Here is a 25585-nt window from a genome sequence, read left to right on the forward strand (position 1 = left end):
TCAGTATAATACTCACCAAACGAGGACAAAGTAAGAGTCCCAAAATGATACCTTTCTTAGCCAATGGAAGATCCCAAAATGTCAGCTTAACACTCACACATCTGAGGACAAAACAAGACGGGCCTGCACCAACACTCAAAACAATGGAATGCCTAAAGAGCAAGATGGGTGTGCCCTTCTCTTAAGTAAGGAGAGGATGTGTACAGTAATAGTTATCACAATAGCAATAAGATGCATGCCGTGCCAAGATTTCAGTTTTACAGCAAACAAATGATGATGGAATGCTGACAATGCAAACGTTCTCCCCCAGTCATCTTTTGACTGGGGGAGAATGTTTGCATTGTCAGCATTCCGTCCATCATTTGTTTGCTGTAACACTTTTTGTCCTAAGTGGGATGGGTATGCCCAGACGTGGGTCCCTTGGTCACTGTGCCACTGGATTCAATCTAGCCTGGCTGAAGAAGGGTGACATATCCTGAAACCGGTCCCAGGATGCTTGTTTCCGGTTCAGGGAGGACCTGGCCTGGCATTTCCGTCTGGACTGTTCCCATGGGGCACAGGGTCAAGACTGATTTCAAACACAAAGCAACAAGAATGAGCCACAAGAAGAAACACAATACTCTCACCCCACCCCAAGCGAGAGTGGCGAGTGCAGTAGTCCTAAGCTGCCCAGGAAACAGAAAACAATAACACCACAATATTCCCAGCCCACCAAAGAGTGAAGAATAACAGCACAATACCCCCTACCCACAGAAGGAAGAGTAGACAGAAACAGCAGTCCTGCTAGCTCAACCAACCAGATAGAGAGAAATAACAGCGCAACTCCCATGCCACTATGAGAAAGCCTGAAGAGAAACAACACTATCCTCCCAGCTCATCTGCCCTCCCAGCCCCATTCTTCTCTGGTCTTGAAAAGTTTACTGTTCATTCCCTGCAAATATCAGCAGAGAAGACACACCAACCAAAACTTTGAAGATGTACAGCAGTGGTATGGAAGCAGCAATCCTTGGACACAGTCTGAACTGTCAGCAAAACCTCAGTCCAGAGATACAGAAGCAGAAATGATATTTCCAAGGGTCAGCAGGACATATTTTGCTCCATTAGTGGCAGAGATGTGACTGATCCTTTGCATTGGTTTTGGACTACCTGTAACATGCAAAGTGGACATTGTCTTGCAATAATGTTGGGCCGTGCAGTGCCAAAGGATTCTCATGTACATTAATACAGACTCCTGAAGGATGTGACCACTAACAGCCAGAATGCCAAGATGGTATGCTACAGGGAGTCAATAATAAGCAACAATTCAGAAAACATACTGCTGCAGGAAGTCAGTGTGCTGCTAAGATTCAATAAATTGCAGCACCTCAATACTGGATGCTCCAAGAACATAAGTTCTACAGCGCACTACAGGAAGTCGGTTAAATTTTTAGTAAGACAGCCACCTGTTCCTGAAGGTTATTTCTAGTGTGCCTTAGGAAATCTGTATTGCAGGAAATACATTTGTGACAGTAAGTACAGCAGCAAATCACTACCGCACTGTGAGAAGTCACGGTGTACTACAAGAAGTTGTTACACAATGCAATAAATAACACTGTTAAAAGAAGGTTTATTGTGCATTAAATCAAATGTGCTACAGAAAGTCCATTAGACACAGCAATAAATCAAGACTGTCCGCGACAGAAAGTTAATGCTTTACTACAGTAAATCGAAATATTAAGGAAAGTTTAACTATATTGCAGGGTATTATAACAGTGTGTCACAGGAGATCATTCTCAGCCTGACAGCTCATCAGAATTTTACTAAAGGGCATTGAAGACTGCATTGCAGTAAATCAATAAACTCTCTATATGAATAAAAGGAAAAACGGGATTCATCACCATTTTAGATTTGTCCAGCTAGACCTTGTCAGTTTTGCATAGATCTATGGAATACAACTAAGGCTGGCAAGTTGGATTTAAGTGTTTGTAGGGATGTAAAGTTAATATTATGACTTTTGGATCACATTTGTGACAAAAATTGTACTGAAAATCTATCCCTCTTTGTTTATGCTGATCACTATTTTATTTTTTACCAAGAATGTTATGGGACTAAATGCATGACTATTCTAAATTCAGCCTTAACACATTTGAGGCAATGTGCTTGCTAGTGACCCCATACATACCATACTGTAATACATATTAAAGTATTATGTTTTAATGTAGTTTGGCTAAACACATTAATATTTCGATTGCATCCCTAAAGGGTTGTTGCAGAGTTTAAACAAAGTAACATTTATCATAGTGCATGTAGTAATTAATGTAGCGGAATTTCTTCTCAAATTGAACCACATATTTTTTTCTATTTTAAATAATGTATTATTTATTCAGTTTCATTATACAAGTTAAATAAAATGGCATCATCAGTAACACACTCCTCATGTTTAAACTTCTATACTCCACTAAATTAGATATAAAATAAAGTTATTCAAACCATTTGTCACTTTGTAATTAAAGCTGCATTAACACATGATGTTCAAAAGAAGAGTGAGAAAATGGTATGTGGGAAAGAAACTAGATGGGCTGAATCAAACAAATTAGTACAAAGCATATGAAAGTCCATAAAATTATTTTTTCAATCAGTTGAATACTTGCTGTATTTGTAAAAATATAATGTTGGACATTCAAACACTCCTGCAGCCTGTATATGTAACATATAAGGTTTGCCAACTGACACTACTTTTTGTTGGCCCCAACCAACAGTGAGGCGGGACCTTCCTTTGGCAGAGAAGGAGCGGAGACTGCAACAAACCGGGGACAGAAGAGGGTATCTGACAATGTGCGTCAGCTGAGGCAACAGACTAATGGAGCTCTGCCTCGGGAATTGGAGTTCTTTTTTTAAATAGTCTGTTTATTAAACTTTGTCAGCTGCAATATACAGTGCATCATTGACAGGGGATTTGGTGACTTAGAACCAATACATTAACCATTGTCAGTTACAATTATACAATGTTTCAGATGCAGGAGCACTGTCTCTGTGTCAAGAGGATTACTTTACAAATCTGCATTCAAGTGATCTTACATGCATTTCAAAACCTATCTTGAGAAGCCAATTGGAGTTCTGCTGGTCAACATGCTGGTCATCAGCAAAGACACCAGATCAATGGAGGGCTGCTTTAGGAAGTGGAGTTCTAATGATAAGCATGCACTCAATTTCGGTAACCAATACCTTTCAGGTCCTCTTTCCTCAAGCCTACGTGTAATGTTTGGATGAGTCATTGAAATATTAATATGGTGGTTGTGTTCCAACTCACTGAAAGAGAATGTGCTACATGCATAGAAAACAAGCAAGCTCCCTCAGAACAGTCTTTTACATGACAAGAACACATAAGAAGGATTGTTTCACTCACACTGACAAACCACCCCTGAAAAGAGTGGCTGCTGTCTGTAGGTATGGTCTTAGTGCCCATGGGTAGCCTAAAAAGACGATGGGTCACAGCCAATAATGGTTTGAGAGTTTCATAAAAGCCACCTTCTTTTAAATAATTACAATCTCTTCAACCAATCGTATTCTGCAAGTGGCAAATGTACCCTTTTACTTATTACTGTCATTGTCATACTTGAGCAATACCCCATAGTCTTCATTGTCCTGTCACAGGTTCATGAACGTGATTCCCTCACCGTCCCCTGTGGCCATTTTCGCTTTTGCATGATACTGTTCTGCTACCCCCTCATTTGCCTCATGTGGACTTGTCACCATTTTATAGGTTCTTGCTTATGGTCCTCCTCCCTTGCCCCAAGAGGCTACTCAACCCTTCCACATAATTTTGGTTCCATCACTTCTCACTTTTTTCCCAAATTCGCTCTACACTTGTGATTGTGAGTATCTTGCAGATGGTCCCCTCTGTCACTCATATCACCTGCACTGAGTGCTACCAGCTTCGGTCCTCCTCATATCCGTTCTTCCACAGGCTCCTGGCATTGCCATACCTTTACTTTATCACTTGGCTTTTTTATCTCATGCATCTCACCTGCTCAGTCAGGCAGAGCTCCAGTTTGCCTTCCTGAACCACGTAGATACTGCTGTCTGGTTGGCCCGGGCGGAAAACATACTCGCCCTGCTGGAACTGCTGGAAGATCATGTGCTTGCAAAGCTCCAGGAACAAGGGCTTCTCAAAGTGCCCCAGGACCCTGTGTGGAAGAGCAACAGCAGGTGAGAAGAAAGCACAAAATATCCCCTCTTCACCCCATTTGCCGACTAAGGGAGCCACATCAAATTTGGTAAAGTGCTACAATACAACAAAGACTCTAGTGTCCACTGGGGATATGAGATACTGTGCAAGTGGGATGAGAACAAACTTAGGAGAGCATGGAACCGCCAAATGATGCACAACTTCTGGTGCGAGGAAAACCGCAGCACTTCTAGAGTGCAGTGTGCTGGGAACAGTCACCAATAGAATTAACCTAGCAACTAAAATAGACTGGCTTCAAGAAGCTTACAAATAATCTGTTTAAAAAGACGCAGGCAAAGTAAACAAAACATTTACTTCTCCTGTTAGAACATTGCGCCATCAAGTCATACTCTAGATGTTTGGTCACAGTTTGAGGCATTAACAAAGGTCTCAATGCTCCCTATCTAGCATGACTGCATATTTGCTAACTTTCATTCAGGATTCCGCAAAGAAGCACGAGGAGAATGTTCAAACTTTTTCAACTCTTTCTGGGGGTATTTCATACTTTAAATACAGACGAAATCAACACAACAGCGTACTTTACCTTCCTCTCTCTATCAATACAAAAATAATTCAGTCAGCAACTGATGGATGACTGTTCAGGGTTCGCAGGTGGTCTACACTAGTCAGTTCTGATTGACCACATTAGGTCTTTAGTGGCCTCAGCTGATGGCCCAGCCAAACTGGGTGTAGGGCCCTGCAGAAGAGCATCTCTTCCTTAGTGCAAGCTCCCCTAAGTTCCAATGGGTTATCACTCACACACCCCTCCATCCACGAGTACCAAGAACCTACTTTCCCAAGATGTACTAGGTTATCCCTCGACACATGCCATTCCGGGTTTGATTTAGGCACATTTCAGGGGCCAGAGGGCTCACCGGACATTCTTCAGCATGTACAGGACCTCCGAGGGCAGATGGGAGTTGGCCACGTCGAACTCTGTGAGGTCTGCCTCCAGCACAGAGGGAGGAGGCTCCTTCTGCTGCAGCGTTGGCACTTCCTTCTTAATCCTCAGAATTCTGAAAGAAATATTAGGCTGATAATTAAATCTAAGATGCATAGGAGTTGATGTTCTGCAGTGAGGTGATCAAGGAGTTGCATGCGTCATTGTCAATAAATAAAGTGCTTAGTGATACAGTGGGCATTCCAGTTCTTGGGCCTGTAAAGGGTTTTATTATTTGTTTGCATGAAAAGGATTCCTCAAAATATGAAATATGGCTCTCTGGTGCAATCAGTGTAAATACATTTTTCAAGGGATTTCTCCCTGAAGTGAGAATCCACAAAAACAAATGAAAACGTTCCCATTTGACAACAAATCCGTTTTTATTAAACACTCAATTCTAAAATAAATTATTTGAATTTATAGTCAAAATGAATGCAACTCTTGGTTTAGTTAGGAATGCTACACATTCTTAATGGGTTTTCAACACAACGTCACCTCCTGAAGAGGAAGGCATTGCATGTCACCTACATTTAAACAAACAAAATAAATGTTTTGGAACTGTATCTACCGTTAAACAATGCAACCAAAGGATCTACAAGGTTAACCCGGAAGGCAGCAAATACTAGGGCTATAAAAAGAAAATCTAGCACGGTACCTATGTAGTGACAAAATCAGATTCATAGAGAGGTGCATTCACAACATGACTCCCGCCACTCACCTCAGACGGCATTCAATTGACCTAAATCTTTTTTTTAAAAACATTTTGTATCCCCCAGACTATACAAGATGACAATTTCCCATTAATAGTATGTTATCATTTTTAATGAAATACAGTAACAAGAAGTTGTTTGCATTATTATAAACAACAAGGTCAATCAAGTCCATTAATCTCGGAAGGACTCCAGAGTTTCTAGAATGTGTATCCACCAACATTTAACATATCTGGAATCTGAACTGAGTTGTTGTGTAATTTAATTCAATACAAATATATTTCCAAACTCGATCGGAAATCTTAAGATCAAATAGTATATTTGTGACCTGTAACTGACACTTTGACTGGTCTTTATCTCTTCCCAATATATATTTTCCGCTTCCAGACATTGAATAAAGTATATAACATTACTGGTTTCACTCATCATGTAATTTCAGATGTTAATGTCTTCACTACTTTTAGGGTGCATGATGATGGAGCCAATGTCTGAACTACAAATCGTGCAACCTAAAGAGGAATACATTCCCATATCCAGTGTGAATAGAAAGACTCTCTTACTTAATTTAATGTCCCTATTTGTAAGCATAGCCCTCAAATTCATTTGGGGTATTTACTGAGAGTATGTTGGAAGAGCCTTTTCCTAACTATCAGTTTCTGAGACAGCATCATTCGATAATATGCTACAAAGTTTGGTTACAATATTAAACAGCTGCTTAGTTTGTCTGGTTTAGGACAATATCAACTTAAGTTGATGAACTGATGCTTACTTTGATGATTGTTAAGTTTGTCCTCATAAAACGAGTCATACCACATAATCTTGAAAGATAGATTTTGAATAATCTTATCACCACTTAATTTTGATTAACTGGATACTCTGTTGCACACAACAACCAACCAATCTCAAAAGGCTGGACACAGCAAAAAACAGAACTACAGCCCAGGCTGTGCTAATAACACACAGGGTCAGACATCACCTTTCACACAACAAAGAATTGTAAGGCATGATCATAAGACGGCGCAGCCCAAAGTACACCTGCTTTCACTATCTCATACTTACTTTTTGGCAATGCTCAGCATCTTCTGCTTCTTCTTCAATTTGGGCCTCGCTGCTGTGGTTTCGACCAGGGAGGATGTGGACTGTGATACCTGTAACAAAGATGTCATCATCAGCAGTTTCATTGGCCCCGACAGTCAAGAACAGCCTATTGCTTGTGTAAGAGTGGCGCACTGCATGAATGCTTTGTCACAAATTTCCACTGCTAACTATATCTTATCATGTGGCAAAAAGGCAGAACCACTGAACAGTAGCCCTAGAATTTGATGTGTAGGTGCACTTTGATAGTCAACTATCAGATATATCCCTCAGTACACAGGGTTACAGAGCATGATGATGTATCACCAAGTTAACTTCTCCTGGTCTCAGAAATGTTATGTGTAGGATCATTGTGAAAAAGCGACTACCAGGGTTGCCCCTAGGATGCAGATTTACAGAGCATGATGACGTATCATCAAGTTAACTTCGCCTTGTCTCAGGTTTCTAATAAGCAGGAGCACTGCGAATGTTTAAATACATGGGGTGCACCCCATGTACAGATGTTTACAAAGAATGACCATGTATCATCAATATAACTCCTTGTCTCAGGAACAGTTATGAAGAGCAGGCACGCTTTTCTTCAAAACGGCATCAAGCACAGTCTAATGTGCCCAGGATCTTGCTGATGATAACCAGTGGGTGACCTGGCTATGGTGTATGCATGTGCAATGTATGCACCAAATCCAGGAGGAAAGTATGCCAGCCATACCAGGATAGATAAGAGCACATGCAGTGCAGTCCAGCACTGAGGCAATCTAGCAAAGACACTTTGAGATCAACAGAGAAACAGACTTTTATGGAAATGATGCACAGCACAAGTATTTGGTCTTGGTTCCATCTCTGATTTGAACATATAGGCTGTATAAGGTCACCACATCACTAAATCCTTTACAAGCAAGGTGTTAACACACACATGCCATGGATTTCTGAATCAAGAGCCTTCATCACCTATACCTATAGTCCATATCAGGGAAGATGGTGCTTTTTTCAGTCATATGGTCATACATAAACATGCATGCATGAAAGGCTTTAAAATCCTAAAACAAAGGCAGCATTTATATTTCAACTTGGTGGATCCATGTGATGAAAGGTAACAAATCACCATCACCAAGCAGCTCTGTATACATTTAATAGGCAAATGGAGTGGTTTCAGAGACGGGGCTCGCTTCGAATGCCCACCAACTGGCTGGAATTGCTCAGGTTGACAGTCAATCGAAGAACTGATATGTAATCACTCATAAGGAAAAGGGGAACCACTACGAAAAGTGGGAGCAGTCACCTACACAGACACAGAGTGGCACTCTCAAAGAATAATCTGACCACCGACAAAAGACTGTTGTCTGGATGCAGACATCTGAGAGACTAGTACACGCACCTGGCATTTATAGGAGAACTAGATCAGTGTTGTTGACTTATATGTACTACTCCTACACAAGGTAGCCACTGAGAAGAAAGCTGGTGTCTGTGTAGGAACAGAACAGAGCTGCAATCACTCTGCAAACTCTTGGTTTTGACACAGTGGCTTGTATAACAACACAGACACATATGCACTCTCACTGCAATGTCTATCCATAGAGCAGAAAGCCAGGCGCCTGTACAGAAAAAGTAAGACTCCTCCTGGAAAACTCATGGATAGCAGGAAACTCCTAACTGACTGCAGAGACTTCTTTAAGTACTTTATGCACTTTATGTATTCTCCCTAAAGCTCTTAAACAATGCAGTTGCCCTGAAAATGAGCCATACTTTTACATCAGAGGCCCTCAAACTACATATGGATTCCATACCAGCTTAGAGTACAGTGAGTGCCACGCTCTTCCATTGTGTACAGACACAGAATGGCAGGTCTATGTTACAGCAACCTTGTGTATCATTGGGCCCTGCCACCTGTATAGAAACAGCCTGGCAGGTCTACGGGACAGCGTAGCCATCTAGAACAGACTGCGTTTCTAAACAGGCAGCCTTTCTACTCATTCTAGAAACCTCTGCTAACTAGGAATGGGACATGACCTACGTAATCAGAGTGCCATTCTCTGCCTGGCAATAGAAATAAAAGAACTTCCACCTTCTTCCATGGTACCTTTCTCATGATTTTTCGGCCGTAGAACAGAACTTTGTCACGCTTCCGGAATCTGTACTTCGGTGTGTCTTGGGGTTGGACTTCTACGAGTAAAGAAAATTGAGAAAGCAAGAACAGTAATGTAAAAAACTATCAATGCTAAAACCCACAAAACATGCCACTGAGGAATATAAACTGTGAGAGAACATAGAAAATAAAGCTGTGCACGAGTGTGTGTGTGTGTGGGGGGGGGAGAGAAATCCAAGACAGGGAGCTGAGGGCAAGAACATTAGCTCAAAACCTCCAACCCTCAAAATATCCAACATTTCAATAGAAAAACAACCCTCCTGAAACACTTTTAACTCCTGGGTGGAAATTACAGGTTTGTATTCACATTGCACAAGCTTTGTTACTACCTGTGGGTGCTGCTTTACAGCAATTCAAAAAATACAAACAGGTGATTAGTTGAGACTTACTCCTGAGACGCAACTGTCTGACTACCACCAGGATTAATGCTGCTATGAGGACTACCGAGACTACCACTCCAATCAGAACCCCCAGCATCTGGAATGAGAGAGAGAGATTTGCAGACACAAGATAGAATAGTAGATATGCAAGCTGCAAAGCAGTGGTTCTCCAAGTCTGACATCTACATTAAGATATGCACCTGCAGTTGTTCTCCCAACTAAAACCCCCCTACCCAGCCTTGACAGCACCAACAAACACAACCTACCAGAGCAATAAGAAACTCATCTTCCAATGCCATCATTCCTAGTCCCCTACAGTAGTTCCTACTCAATTGTACATTTACGAACCCACCAGCAGTGTACACATCTGTCCGCATCTGTTCTAGCTACCTACCCTTCATCACTGCGTGTTTATTCCGGTTCTGTACTGGATCATTCTCTAATAGAGGACAGAGGTTTATTTCTGTTCTGGATGCCTCTTCGCCATCTAGAGTAGTAGACACCGCTTTGGTGGAAATTTTAGCTAGAAATCCTTAACTAACAGTGTATATTATCATTTTGATATGTTCATGATCTCAGTCCTGCACCACAAGCAGATGCCACTGTCAGTACATAATCATTGACCAACAGTAGACCTCAGTCTTTGTCTCTTTCCTAGACTTCTGTCTTTCCCGCACCAAAGTGGAAGGCACTGTACCTGTTCTTGATTTTCATTTGTTGATCTTTCACCCTACGCTTGTATCTGCCTCTGCACATTCATCATCACCTTCATTGTTAACGTTTCAAGTGTCTTTCTCAATATACAAGCTGCACCCAGGCCGCTCTCTAACTCTTTTGCTCCCCAGAGGTCCCTCTCTTGCCCTAAAATGATTGGTCTCTTCATTCTCCCCTCCTGGCATTTGTTGCCTCTATGGTCTCTTGCTCTCTACACACCAGTCAGTTTGTGTTCTGTCAATGCACTATATCCACTTAGGAACATCCCATGCCTGTCCCATAGTCTAGTCCCCCCCTCACAGCAGCTCCTGTTCCTTGGTCAGTTTCCATTCAGAAGACCAATTGAACCCACTTTGCTTCTACCTCACTATTCTGCTCGCAGCACCTATTCTTGACACTCACCTCTCTGCTTCTCTACATAAAACCTTTTCCAAGGTATGTCTCAACCCACTGACCAGTCCTGGTAGGAGGATGTGCTCTCTTCTCCCTTGGTCTCAATTTCCAGCTCTTCCTCTCTCTCACTCTATGGTACACGACAGAAAGACTCTTGTCTCTTCCCAGTGCTGATATTCCCACATATTCTGTTTCAGAGTCTCTGCCACACCATCTTCAGCTTTCTTAGTCATCAGATTGCTCAATTCTTGTCTCATTTCCAGTTATTCTTCTCTGTGGCTCCTTACTGTAGGACACATGCTTCAAAAGCTCAGACCTCCTTATTCTCATTCCACAGTCCCTGCTCTACAGGGCTTTCTTACCATTGGCTCCAGCTCCAAAGACTCTCCACCCATAGCCTACTCTTCCTTCTCACTCTAGTTTTCCTTCGATTGTTACTATAGGATAGCTGTTTTGTTACTCATCCTTCTTCACCCTACCTCACCAATCACAGAAACACGCTCCCTGTATTGCCTTGCAGCCTAAGTCTTTGCTAAGTCACTTTATACTCTTTATACTCTATCCCCTTTATGGCCAGCCGCCAAGATACCAACACTCACCATACTGGTCTGCTGCTGGTCTTCAAACAGCGACTTGATATTAGGTAACATAGCAGCCAAAGCGGCGTCCTGCATTCAGTAAAAATAAAAGGGAAGTTAGGAAGCTAGCAGGCCTGTAGGTCTAGCTGAAAATCGTCTCACCAACCAAGCCTTAAATGGCATCTGCACACATTTGCCTCCTACAAGTTTATTCATTGCACATAAAAGATGGCAGCGGATGGAAAATGAAATCTATGAAGAACACCCACACATTTTCCAGCAGTTCCTGCCAAAACACTCCAATGCCTAATAAAACTCCCCCCACTGTCGCCCGATGTCTTAGTACCCACCTGATAACGTCCTCAATTGGGCTCTGGCAAGTACTCTATACATCCTCTGTGAGCAAGTTGTTTCTGATCTACTGTATTGCATTATGGTTCTTTCCTATTCTGCTGTGGAATTACATTCATGGCGCTGCTTTGCTAGCAAGACCTGCTCTGTATATACATTGCCCTTCCCCAAATACAAATGTCACCAATGCGGTTTCGCTCTCGGAATACCAGCGAGCTGCAGATCGCTTAAGCCCTATGTCAGACGCAGCAGGCCTGTTAAGTCCAATACTGTCTCTTCACATTCCTCTTTACATTTTTGGAGTATTAATTGTAGATCTCTCCCACAACACAAATATAACATCTGTGACTTCATCACTGATGAACAACCGGATGCTGTGTTTCTTACAGAAACCTGGTTGCATGACAGCTCTGGCCCCGATATTGCCGCTGGAATTCCCCCTAATTACGTCATCGTAAGAAAGGACAGAGTTCTAGGAAAAGGGGGGGGGGGGCGGGGGGGGGGGTGGGGGATAGCCATGATCTTCAAATCTATGTACACCTGTAAATTTGAAGACATTCCTTTCAAAGGTTGCGGGCAGCCCTTTTTAGGCTAACTATTAACCCTCAGTTCACAATGACAGGTCTATTAATCTATCACCCTCCTGGGAATGCTAATCCCTGGGTTTCTTCTTTGCCAGATTTCCTGGCCCCCTTGCTGCTTAGAGCAGCCAACTTTTCGATTCTAGGGGACCTAAATATCCATCTCGAAGATTCCGACAGTACGTCCACTAAACAGCTTATTTCTACTCTCGAGGTTTTTAACATTCAACTCTTGAACTCTACACATCTTGCTGGTCACTTATTAGATCTCATCCTGTCAAATCTACAGTTGGACTGCTCTCAGAAAGCACGCCCAATAGAATGGTCTGACCACTTTGCTGTTCCTTTTTCATTGGATATTACCAGGACAGCATTACAGATCGGAAAGGAAATAGATAAACGGACATGCAGTTGGGGAAAATTAACATGCCAGAACTTAATAAACAATTACTAAGGACACTTCCTAACACCGACCTATCTATCTCTGCACTAAATTGTGCAGTTGGTCAGTGGTTAAATAATGCTGTCGATTCCACGCTTCCCTTGACGTATAAGAAAACTATGCCTCATCATCCACCTGCACCTTGGTTTTCCGACAAGCTTAAGTGCCTTCGCACTCAATGTAAGATTTTAGAAAGGAAATGGAGGCGCAATTATTCTCCTACACGCAAAGTAGCTTACAGAGAAGCTCTGAAGGGCTATCTTAACAGCTGCAAAACAGCCAGAGCAGACTATACTAAAAAAATAGTTTCAGATGCACAAAACTGCCCTAAGGTGCTCTTTTCAGTTGTAAAAAAACTGACAGGAGCGGACTCTATTCCTACGCCTCCCGCGCTTGACAAGGTTCAATGCCAATCCTTAGCTGACTTTTTTGTTAAAAAAGTCGACTTGATCTATGATCTTTTTACCCCGCCACCGATGGTAACACCTTTTGCATCTGGCGCTGTGCAGTCATCTGCTAATGTTGACAACGTTGCCAAACTCTCTGTATGGCAGCCATTAGACAATAGTTCCTTTTCTTCTTGTCTAAATAGTGTGCGCTCTGGTTCTCCGTGCGATGCACTTCCGGCTAAAATACTCAAACAATTAGATCCCTCCACCCATCAGATTTTTGTTAAATTGTTAAACGCCTCACTTACTGAGGCATATGTACCCCAGCCATGGAAACACGCTATGGTAGTGCCCTTGTTAAAAAAGTCTGGTGCTGATATCTCGAATCTTGCCAACTTTCGTCCAATATCCCTGCTACCCATCTTCTCTAAAGTGTTAGAGAGACACATTAATACCCAGCTCACTGAACTGGTGGAAAGTTCTGGTTTCTTACATTCCTCCCAGTCGGGTTTTCGGTCCTGCCACTTGACCGAGACAGCCCTTCTTGGGGTGACAGAGAGTCTCCGACACGGTGTAGACCAGGGTGAAACTATGGCGCTCATCCTGTTGGATTTGAGCGCAGCTTTCGACACCGTGTCACATTCCATCCTTCTTGACTCTCTGCGGTCACTCGGCGTGACTGGTAGGGCCTTAGCCTGGGTGGCCTCCTTTCTTGGCGAGCGAACCTTTCAAGTTTTCTCCCCTAAGGCGGCATCAGCGGTCTGTTCCTCAGCGCGGGGTGTCCCCCAGGGGTCCATACTCAGCCCCCTATTATTCAATCTTTATGTAAAACCCTTGGCTAACATCGTAGAGCAGGCGGGGCTGACCCTGTTCTCTTACGCTGATGACACCCAGATCGTCTTCTCCCTATCAGGGCGAGACGAGAATAACCCCTCTGCACTAAAGTCGGGCCTCATTCTTGTGGCGGACTGGATGCAGAGGAACTGTCTCAAACTGAATGGGGAGAAGACAGAGGTGGTCATTCTGGGAAAAATAAGAACCTCTGGGGCCCTCAGCATTGGCCAAATGAGATGGGTGCACTTCCTGTACCCACACATGCTGTACGTAACTTGGGCGTTCAAATTGACGACAAGTTAACAATGAAGCAGCAGGCCACTAAGGTCGCAGCAACCTGTTTTTCTACTCTCAGGTGGCTACAAAAGATTTTATGGATGCTTCCCATTCCTTCCCGTAGAACGGTTGTCCAGGCATTGATAACATCTCGCCTGGACTATGGCAACATACTATATTTGGGTGCTGATGTAGCCACTGTTAAAGTATTGCAGGTTGTACAAAATGCAGCTGTGCGACTCTTGAAGAATGTCCCTAGAAGAACTTCGGCATTATCTGCCTTGCATGATCTTCATTGGTTGAACATCTCCAGCCGCATAAAGTTTAAGGCATTATGCTACATGTTTAGGATCAAGCAAGGCATTGCACCTACTTACTTACAAAAACTGGTGCAACTTTACAGGCCCAAACGTACCTTACGATCCTCGGAAATTGGCAATTTCTCTATACCAAGATTTAAGCTGGCAAGGATGGGGGGACGTTCCTTCTCCTATCTTGGTCCCAAATATTGGAATGCCCTGCCCACTGCCCTTAAATTAGAGACCAGTCTTCTTCGTTTTCACAGAGCACTGAAAACGCTGTTGTTCACATAAGTAGTTGGTTCCTGTATGCTGGCTATCTGATATCTTCTTCTCTAGTCTGTCCCTAGCGCCGGGAAACCCACTGTGGGTAGCTGTGCGCGGTAAAAGTTTAAATAAATAAATAAATAAATAAATAAATAAATTGCCTACCAAGCTTCAGACCTAGCTGTCCACCGAGTCATACTGCACATCTCCTCAAAATCTACCAAGTTGTTGCCACCACACTGGCCATCAGTGTTAACATCGCTCCTCACTGATCAAAAATGCCCACCAAATGTCCCTAGCTGTGCTCACCAAAATATGTGCGCTTTCACCTATATGGGCTAGGGGCTACTTTCCTTTTTCAATCCATCTCATCTACTTTGACCTGATGAAAATACCTCAGATAACAGGCCTGGTAGGGTTGACATTTGGTGGAGAATTTTAAGGACATGGGTGGGAAAGATAAGCGAGTGGACCTACACAGTGAAAGCCCACCAATTGTTACAGTTCTTGAAGCTGAAGGTTCAACTTAGCAGTCCAGTCTTTTAATATGTAATACTAGCTTTGCTACCGCCGTTAAGTCTGTTTCTGAACAATTTCAGTTTTGACAGCTAGGGAAACTAAGGCACTTGAAAATAAAATGATTTGCCCAAATCACAATCATTTTTGGGGAAACTGGGTTAAAACACAAGGTCTCCACTTAAATAGTCTGAAACATTATCCCTTGTTCACATCTAGTTGTACTATCATTCAGTATTCCATTGCCAAACAGAATTAATGGAGTGACATAATATTTGCAGAGGCACCAGAAGATCTACCCACTCTTCGCAGCCATGAAATATATCAAGAAAATGGAAATATGAGCAATGAAAGACCAACAGGCAAAACTGCAAAAAGAACCAATGCTGAAAGAGGAGCTGCAAACCCTTGAAGCCTAAGTAGGCTCCATTTCTTGAGGCATCACCACAAAAAAATGCTCTTCCCAGACCCACATAATACGTAACTCCATCAGGCCACATGCACTATTTTCTCACAAGCTTCATCAGAGAGATATGCCGATGAAAATCGGTTCTTGTGGCATATTTCTGCTAGACACTTGGACCACACTTTCTTTGAAACCACAAAATGCCAGATCTTGCTTAAAGATAAATGACACATCCTGTATCACGTACAGCACTTGCTAATGTTTGCCACATTTGATGGGGGTAATACTGACAAGCCGTATATAATATTTTTAGAGATTCATTTAAATTGGGTTTCTCAACCTCTACTAAACTGCTCTTCAATTTATAGCGTAAGTAAATATTTCTTGTTAAAAGAAATCAGTTTATAACGAATAAAAAAAGCGATTTTCCTGCCAACAGCCACGCACAAGCTGGTTCCACTATGTATAGCAAGACAGTTGAAACCCATCCCACAAATGTAAATTTTGGTGCATAGCAGCGTGAGGCCCAGGAAGAAAATATACCTAAATACGACCGCCTTTATGGAAATAGCTTCCACCTACATCAATTTATGTAAATTAATGTTATGTGGCTGACCTGAAATTCTGACATAATTCTCACCCTTCCAGGGGCCATATTACGCATTGTCACGGTTTGCGCCGGGCGCAACTTTTAAAAGGTGCGCCCAGCGCAAACAATGACAATGCGCCTTATTACGATGTATGCACTGCCCCCAGGGCAGCTGCAAACTTGTGAATTTGCATTCATGTGAAAACGCAGAGCAGACTACTGGCAGCTGCTCCGTGTTTTCCCAGTGCACGCGGCAACCCTCCTCCTAGAGGATGTCTGTTGGGTCCATTGGACCCCCTTTCTCCCCTCCAGAGGGCTGCTCTCATGGGGCACATGTGGCGCACTGTGAGTGCGCCCCCTGAGAGCTTCTTTGCCTCTGTGCAGGGTGTGTTACTCTTACAACGCATCTTTTACAACGTAATGCTGTTACAACGCAGCTATTACATCGCAAATACCATTACAATGCATGCCATTACAACGCATGGCATTACATAGCAGATGCTATTACAACGCATACCATTACATCGTAAGTATTGGTAAGTATTTAATTTTTTTTTTTTATTTAATATTTTATAATTGATTTATTTATTATTAATTATAAAAAAATATTTATTTCGTTTTTAAATATTATAAATTAAATATATTAATTTAAGTATTTTTTTAAATAAGTATGAGCATAGGAGTATATGTTTTGGGGTACTGATGTATATGTTTTGGGGTGTTTGGGTATTTTTAGGTTTTAGGGCAGTGTTTGGGTTTTGGGGTACAGGGGTGTTTTTAGGTTTTAGGGCAGGGTTTGGGTTTTGGGGTACAGGGGTGTTTTTAGGTTTTAGGGCAGGGTTTGGGTTTTGGGGTACAGGGGTGTTTTTAGGTTTTAGGGCAGGGTTTGGGTTTTGGGGTACGAAATGCGTTACTTACCTGTAACAGCAGTTATCCAGTATTGGTGTCTTTCATAGATTCACATGCCTGAATCATTCCCCGTCGCCGAGACGGGAGCCTCCGGTACATAAAAAAGTAATGTCCTAAGGACATACATAGAGAATATAGGCCTAAGGGCCTCCCCTTTTGGGGCCTTTCCACGTCCTTATGTAAAAGGACCGAACTCTCATCGTTAGCCAATCAGCTCCGACCTCCTTCTAGAACCTTCCCGGGAGGAGCCTCCGTCCCTCAGATTTTCGTACGCACCCAGCTAGGGTGTCGCAATGTAGACATAGAGGTACGTGAGTCCTTACCGGGGAGGCGGGAGGGTTGCATGTGAATCTATGAAAGACACCAATACTGGATAACTGCTGTTACAGGTAAGTAACGCATTTCTTATCCAGTATTTGGGTGTCTTTCATAGATTCACATGCCTGAATCAGAGTAGCCAGCAGTTATACATGCATAGTGGTAAAGCACATTCTCACATCTAGCAGGCCTGCATAGATTACAGACAACCTGAGAGAAACATGGTAACATACAGTCATGCATATAGCAGAGAAAACCATGAAGAATGTGCATACCTGGATGGCGGGACGAGGTAAGGCTCACCTTATTGGAAGAGATGGCGCAGCACCGCTTGTCCCACTGCAGCGTCCTTCTGCAGTTCGATGTCCAGGCAGTAGTGCTTGGAAAAGGTATGCGGGGACTTCCATGTCGCCGCTCGGCAGATGTCCAGGATCGTCACTCCAGCGAAGAGCGCTGCTGACGTTGACATCGCTCTGGTCGAGTGGGCAGCCACTCGGTCTGTCAAAGGCCGTCCGGCCTGATCATGGCAGAAAGCAATTGCTGATGAAATCCAGCGTGAGATGCTCTGTTTTGTCAAGGGCAGCCCCATTCTCGGGTTGCTGTAGGCTACAAAGAGTTGAGAAGACTTCCTGACGTCTTTGGTCCTGTCCAAGTAGAATTTGAGACACCTTTTAATGTCCAGGGAATGCAGCGCCCTTTCCGCTGCCGTGGAAGGGTCCGGAAAGAATGACTTGAGGACAATTGGTTCGTTCAGATGAAAGTCTGACGGCACTTTAGGAATGAATTTAGGGTTGGGCCTGAGTACCACTCGGTCGTGCCTGAATTGGAGATACGGTTCCTGAATGGACAGCGCCTGAAGTTCGCTGACCCTTCTGGCCGACGTCAGGGCTAGCAGGAGAGCCGTTTTCCAGGAAAGATGCTTGAGCGATGCCCGGTGTATGGGCTCGAATGGGAGTTTCATCAATTGGTTTAGCACCAAGTTCAATTGCCAGGTTGGAGGAACTTTCCGAGGCCTCGGAAAGGATCTGTAAAGTCCTTTTAGAAATTGTTTCACCAGTCGACTGGACCAGAGGGAGGGTCCCGATGGGGTCCTGGTGAACCTAGAAATCGCAGCCAGATGAACCTTAATGGAGGCGTGAGCCAGTCCCGATTGAGCCAGGTGCAGTAGGTATGGTAGCAGCTGTACTGGGGTGACCCGGAGCGGGTGTAAGTCGTGTTCCGAACACCACACGCAGAACCTCTTCCACTTCAGCGAGTAGGTCTTGGTCGTGCTGCTCGCTCTCGCCTTGGCCAGTACTGCCCTGCAGTCCTGCGGTATGTCTAGCTCCCCGAACTCAAGGTGCTCAGGAGCCAAGCCGACAAGTTGAGCGAACGGAGGTTCGGGTGGTGTACCTGGCCTCCGGACATTGTCAAGAGGTTCGGGAGTTGTCGCAGGTGAATCGGGGGCCTGGTGGATAGGCGAAGAAGATCCGAGAACCAATGTTGTCTCGGCCAGTACGGAGCAATCAGTATCAGCGTGCACGGTTCCGTCCTCATCTTCCGGAGGAGCCTCGGTATCATCGGGAACGGCGGAAAAGCGTACGCAAACACGCTGGACCAGCCGATGGAAAAAGCATTTCCCAGCGACCCCCGTTGGGGATGCCAGCTTGCGTAGCTTCGGCATTTGGTGTTCTCTGCCGTCGCGAAGAGATCGATCCTCGGGGTGCCCCATTGTGAGAAGACGTGGGCCACCGTGTCGCCGTTGAGCTCCCATTCGTGGGAGAGAGAGGTCTGCCTGCTGAGGGCGTCCGCGATAGTGTTCTCCTTCCCTGGAACGTACTCCGCCTTGAGGGAGAGGCCGTGCGCCACCAACCAGTTCCAGATTTTTTGCGATTCTCGTGAGAGAGAGAGAGATCGCGTTCCCCCTTGTTTGTTCAGGTAGTGCATCGTCGTGGTGTTGTCTGTTTTGACGAGCACAGGGGAAGAGCCGATGCGTGGCAGGAAGGCCTGTAGAGCCAGGTACACTGCCCTCAGTTCCAGGAGGTTGATGTGTAGTTGTGTTTCCTGGGCGTCCCATTTGCCGCTGACTCGAAGGTCTAACAGTACTGCGCCCCAGCCTTCCAGTGAGGCATCGGTCGTGATGACCAGTGGTGCCGGCGGCAGGAGGAACGGCAATCCGGCCGTCAGGTGAGTCCTGTTTCTCCACCACAGCAGGGCCTTTATGATGGCCGGCGTGATTGTGAGAATGTCGTCGAATGAGCCTGAACACTGTTTCCATTGTCTCGCCAACGCTTCCTGTAGGGGGCGCATGCGGAGCCTGCAGTGCGGTACGAGGAGAATGCATGAAGACATCATCCCTAGCAAGGAGGTGAACGTCCGGACCTTGATGCGAGGCTTCTTGGCCACCGCCGTGGCCAGAGACAGTACTTTGCAGATCCTGTCCTCTGAGGGGAAAGCCTTCGCATGCTCCGTGTCCAGGGTTGCCCCTAGGAAGGTGATCCTCGTTGACGGAGTAGTGCATGATTTTTTGAGGTTGATCGTCAGACCCAGCTGTTGGAAAAGAGCGCTGCAGGCGTTGAAGGAAGCCAGCGCGTCCTCCGGGGAAGGAGCCTTCACCAGCCAGTCGTCCAGGTAGGGGAACACCTGGTGACCCCTTTGTCGCAGGAAGGCAGCCACGGGCGCCAAGCACTTTGTGAAGATACGGGGGGCAGATTTGAGGCCAAACGGCAAGACCTTGAACTGGTAATGTCTGCCCGCTATTTCGAACCTTAGGTATTTCCTGTGCCTGACGAGGATGGGGACATGGTAGTAGGCGTCCTGTAAGTCTAGGGAGACCATCGAGTCGCCTCTTTCCAGTGCACCCAGGATCTCCTGGATTGTGACCATCCGGAAGGATTGACTCCGTAGGAAGGCGTTGAGCGCCCGGAGGTCTAAGATCGGCCTCCACTTGTCCCCTTTCTGTTGGACCAGGAAGAAGTGGGAATAAAAGCCCTTCCCTTTCTGGGAGTCCGGGACCTTTTCGATGGCTCCTTTGACTAACATGGCAGCGACTTCCTGGAGAAGGAGGTGCAGGTGTCTGTGAGTACGCTTCAGTGGAGGGGTGTTGGGAGGGGTGTTGACCAGTTCCAGGGAATGTCCAAATTGAATTATTTGTAGTACCCACCGATCCGTAGTGATTTTTCGCCAATTGTGGAGGAAGTGGGTCAGTTTTCCCCCAATTCGAAAGGATTGAGACGGTGGTGGGACTGGCCGGAGTAAGTGGTCACTGGCGGCCGCCAGCGCCCTTCTTGGCGGATTTGCCTCTGAAGGACGATCTCCCATAGGATGACTGTCGGGACTGTTGTTTCTGTTGGGGTTGGTTCCTGTTGCCATAGGAATAGGACGACCGATTTTGGTAGGAACCTCTGTAGGAGTACTGACCTCTGGAGCGGCCTCCCCGAAAGGATTGGTTCCGGGACTGGAGGGAGCCCAGAGCCCTCGCCGTGTCTGTGTCTTTTTTGATGGCCTGGAGTGCCTCGTCTATCTTCTCCCCAAAGAGGAATTGCCCATCGAACGGCATATCCAGTACCTTAGATTGGACCTCCTGCCGAAAAGACGTCGCCTTGAGCCAGCCCTGGCGGCGGAGCACGGCAGCCCCTGCCAACTGGCGGAATCCCGTCATGGCTGCGTCGATGGCGCAGTCGATAATTTCAGCCGCGGAGTTTTGTCCTTCCGCCAGAAGAGCTTTCACCTCGTCCTGGACCGTGGCCGGCAGGCCTTGCAGGTAGGGAGCTATGTCTTCCCATAGCTGGCGGTTGTATCGGCCCAGGAGGGCGATGGAGTTTGCCACCTTGATGGACATGGCGGATGTGGTGGAGAACCTCTTGCCTATGGTGTCCAGCTTCCTTCCTTCCTTGTCCGGGGGCGCGGACAGCGGCGAGGAGGGGTTTCGGGATTGTTTTTGGGCCGCCTGAGTGACAACCGAGTCCGGTTTGGGGTGGCCGGTCAGGCAGGCAGGTGCGGAGTTCGGGGCCTTATATTTTTTGTCTAGGCGCGGAACCACCGCCGGCACCGAGGCAGGCGTGAGCATCAGCTTCTTGCCCTGTTCCCATAGAAAGTCTATCAGAGGAATAGACTTGGTCGATTTCTGTGTGTGCTCCTTGAAATCATGGAGGAAGCATTCCGTTTCCGCGGATTCCACCGCCATGTGAAACCTCCTTGCAGCTCTGTCCACCAGTTTGTGGAAACCTCCCACGTCCGCTGCTTCAGAGTGGCGTGGTCTCGGGGATGCCGGGGCAGACGAATGGTGTGATGACGCAGCATCGGCATCGTCGTCTCTGTGGTCCGAGGCGACGTCTTGCACCTCGCCTTCCTCTAAGTCCGTGTCATCCTCCTCGCTTTCCGATGAATCCTCCGCCTGTGTTTGCGGTCGGAGTTGGCTCCGAGGACGGGCCGGGGGAGCGGAAGGGTGCGAGGCCGACGGTTGCGCTTGGGTGACCGGAACCTGGGCACCGCTGTCTGCGTCCGGGAACCTTCGTTTATAGTCCTGCACCAGGGATTTCAAATCGTTGACCAGAGACAGTGGCAAACAGATCATCGGGGTTTTCACCGTGTCTACGGTCAGGGAGCTGCCTTGATACGTCACTCCGTCCCGGATCTCTTGGACGTCCTGGTGTTCTTCGTGAACCTCCTGTTCTTCGTCCGACTCCTCACTCTGTAGTGTGTCTTGTTCTTCCTCGGGTGCCAACTCCACCGTTGGGAGAACCGAGGGCGTTGGACTCGAGTGAATAGAGACTTCGACCAATCTCGATTCTTTCCAAGATGGCGCCGGGGTCTCTTCCGACGACGTGCGTGAAGATAGCGCTCCCGCCAAGCGTGCCGGTGATTTGGGCACCTCCGTCAGGGTTAATGGTACCAATTTTTGCGGGGGTAAGGGTTTCGCCGCCTTACTGATGTTAGGGTCGTGGACCTGGGATATCTTTGTCGAAGGTGTGGTTCTTGAACTTGACTTCGACTGTTTAGGAGACGAACTTGACTTCGATGGCTTAGGTGACGAGCCTTCGGTATGAGGTGTTTTCGGCGAAGGCGTACCTGAAGATTCAGACCTCTTAGGTGACGAAGAGGCGGCCTTCGTATTGGATGAAGGTTTCAGAGGAATGGTCGAGGAGACCGGTGCGCCTGAGGACGCAGTGGTGGTCGTCGTGGTCGCCGTGGAGGGCGATGAGGCCGTAGTAGTCGACACAGTGGTCGTAATTGAGGTGGTCCGCTTAGTAGATGGAGCGGGCTTCTTGAACCTCTGGCCATCCTTAACAGACACGGAGGAGGTGGTGGAGCGTGCCTCCGAAGGCTTCCTGTGCGCCTTCTTAGGAGGAGTGTCTGTCTCTCCAGGGGATTGCACCCTGGGTCTCTTCTTGGAGACTTTGGAGGTCGCGGAGACACTACCCTCGGAAGATTCCAGAGTGTCTCGGACCTTAAGCCTGTCGAGCCATTCGCGAAGGCGAGTTTCCCTTTCCTTAACCGTCTTCTTTGGGAAGGCTCTACACACCCTACACTTGTCAGTGACGTGGTCAGGGTACAGGCAATATAAGCACAGGTCGTGCTTGTCCTCCGCTTGAATCCGTTGCTTGCCGCAGGAGGAGCAGGCCCTCAGGAGGGCTTTCTTCTGTGAGTCCGCCATGGACGAAGTTTTCTTATTAGATTCCGACATGTAGTCGATGCTAGGATGAAATCCTTTTCGTACAAAGTGAACTTCGGTGAAGTTTGAGACTTCGAATTTTGGAAACCTGAAGAGCTCAGGTTGGAGACTCCCTAGCACAACGTGCGGTAGAAAAATCTGAGGGACGGAGGCTCCTCCCGGGAAGGTTCTAGAAGGAGGTCGGAGCTGATTGGCTAACGATGAGAGTTCGGTCCTTTTACATAAGGACGTGGAAAGGCCCCAAAAGGGGAGGCCCTTAGGCCTATATTCTCTATGTATGTCCTTAGGACATTACTTTTTTATGTACCGGAGGCTCCCGTCTCGGCGACGGGGAATGATTCAGGCATGTGAATCTATGAAAGACACCCAAATACTGGATAAAGGGGTGTTTTTAGGTTTTAGGGCAGGGTTTGGGTTTTGGGGTACAGGGGTGTTTTTAGGTTTTAGGGCAGGGTTTGGGTTTTGGGGTACAGGGGTGTTTTTAGGTTTTAGGGTAGGGTTTGGGTTTTGGGGTACAGGGGTGTTTTTAGGTTTTAGGGCAGTGTTTGGGTTTTGGGGTACAGGGGTGTTTTTAGGTTTTAGGGCAGGGTTTTGGGTTTTGGGGTACAGGGGTGTTTTTAGGTTTTAGGGCAGGGTTTGGGTTTTGGGGTACAGGGGTGTTTTTAGGTTTTAGGGTAGGGTTTGTGTTTAGGGATAATTAAATTATATTTACCCTTTTTAAATTGTTTAAAATATATTTAATAAATTAAATTAATTATTTTACACTAATTACATTTTTTAATTAAATTAATTAAATTAAATAAATAATTATTATTAATTTAATTTCATTATCAAAAATATGTACTTTAAACTAATTACCTTTTTTTATTAAATTAAATTAATTACTATTTTTAATAAAATTACATGTATTAAATAGATATTATTTATTAAATAGATATTATTTAATTAAATTAATTTAATGACAATTTTAAAATGTCTTTTAATTAAATTATTTTAAATAAATTAATTACAATAAACTAAATAACATTTTTTAAAAAAGCTATACTTACCTATACTTACGATGTAATGCCATGCGTTGTAATAGCATTTGCGATGTAATGCCATGCATTGTAATGACATCCGTTGTAATGGATCCCGCGTTGTAAAACCTGCGTTGTAACGGAACGCGTTGTAATACAACGCGTTGTACTGACACCAATCCCTGTGCAGGTGTCTGTAATATGGCGTCGGCACAAAGGTAAAAGGAATTCCCTTCTTTGCATAGGGCACGCCCCTATGGAAATGAGGGAACACCCTCTGAAGGTAGCGCTGGCGCTTTAAGTGCACCAGCGCTATCATTAGTATTGAAGGGGATGCACAAGCGTCTGCGCCCCCTTCTGTAATACCAAAGTGCCCCGGGGATGCGCAAAGCAGGGGCAAACACCCGTTGCGCCCCCACAGCACTTACCGTAATAGGGCCCCAGATCTACTTTGGATAATCCTGAACTATAGGATTATGTGCCTGCCTCTAAGGCCAGCTGCCCGAATTGTGTTCATCCCCTCTTCAATGGCTGGGATCACTGCCATGATTACTGAACATCCCTGCCTCTTTGATAGACTCAGGGACCCCCTTCTTGCTGCCTTGAATCCCCTATAACAATTCATGGTATATATTCCTCCTCTGGAGTATCTTTGTCTTTTTAGGATCATAGATATCCCACTGCTATTTATTTATTTATTTATTTATTTATAGTCTTATTACGCGCCGGCATCACACCCGAAGGTGTATCTCCGCGCTACCATCACCATCCTTACCTCTTCCTTAAAGAGACTCAATGAAAACATGCCTGCCCTGGCATCGCTTAGAGAAGATTCGGACCATGCACCCCACCACCCTCCAGGCACACATGTTCTCAAAGCCTTACAGCTGGGCGCTACATACGTACCTGCCATGGCACCCCAAGGTCAGACCAAATTGGAGCACCTTACGCCCAAAGTCATGCGTGCTCTTATATCCTTACAGCAATTCACAGCACATTCACCTGCTTTGGCATCTTGTGGTCTACTTCTGGCCAGAGAGAGAGCCAAAGAGACAAACACACACACTTTTCATCCCTTACATCAATCCATAACATACACACAAGCCCTGGCCTCCCCTGGGTGAGATTCAGCCCACATACCTCTACCATCTGGGCATATATGATTCTTGAACCCTGACAGCAGGCCCATGGCCTACATACTTGCGCTGACGCTTCTGTGGTCTAAATCATGCCTACCATCCAACACTGTATGCACACAGGCTCTGGAACTTTGATGCCGTCCATGGTATACGTACTTGTTCTGGAGACTCCAGGTCCGATTCGGTCTGCCCCATGTTTGAGATCTTGTTTTCTGCACTGTTGACCTGCTATACATCCTATGGAAGAAAAACAGGTAGTGAATGGACTTTTCACTGGGGACATCAACCAAGAATCTTTTTATCAGGGTACAGGAGGGTGGGAAAGAAATTAGGCACAGAGAAGACAACGTTACCCATACTCGTGAACTATTAGCTCAATTGCACTATTCGGTAATCCTCCTCTGACTCGTCTACTTTCTCGCTTCCTCCTCTCCCAC

At 45.6% G+C, this 25585-nt stretch overlaps 1 protein-coding gene across 3 annotated transcripts in view; it reads right to left on the reverse strand.

The window, feature by feature from the left end:
• Nucleotides 1-25585, reverse strand: part of PNPLA6 (patatin like domain 6, lysophospholipase) — a 354753-nt gene that overhangs the window by 206695 nt on the left and 122473 nt on the right. For all 3 annotated transcript variants that reach the window (XM_086960602.1, XM_086960584.1, XM_086960592.1), the window contains exons 2-8: nucleotides 25305-25385; nucleotides 11182-11250; nucleotides 9485-9572; nucleotides 9030-9112; nucleotides 6917-7005; nucleotides 5083-5223; nucleotides 4007-4166 (exon numbers count right to left, since the gene is read on the reverse strand). In XM_086960602.1, the coding sequence (XP_086816728.1) occupies nucleotides 4007-4166; nucleotides 5083-5223; nucleotides 6917-7005; nucleotides 9030-9112; nucleotides 9485-9572; nucleotides 11182-11250; nucleotides 25305-25343 (669 nt within the window). In that variant the 5' untranslated portion in view covers nucleotides 25344-25385. The remainder of the gene's footprint in view (nucleotides 1-4006; nucleotides 4167-5082; nucleotides 5224-6916; nucleotides 7006-9029; nucleotides 9113-9484; nucleotides 9573-11181; nucleotides 11251-25304; nucleotides 25386-25585) is intronic.

The sequence above is a fragment of the Lissotriton vulgaris genome, chromosome 1_1, assembly GCF_964263255.1.
Source record: "Lissotriton vulgaris chromosome 1_1, aLisVul1.2, whole genome shotgun sequence".
NCBI classification, from domain to species: domain Eukaryota; kingdom Metazoa; phylum Chordata; class Amphibia; order Caudata; family Salamandridae; genus Lissotriton; species Lissotriton vulgaris.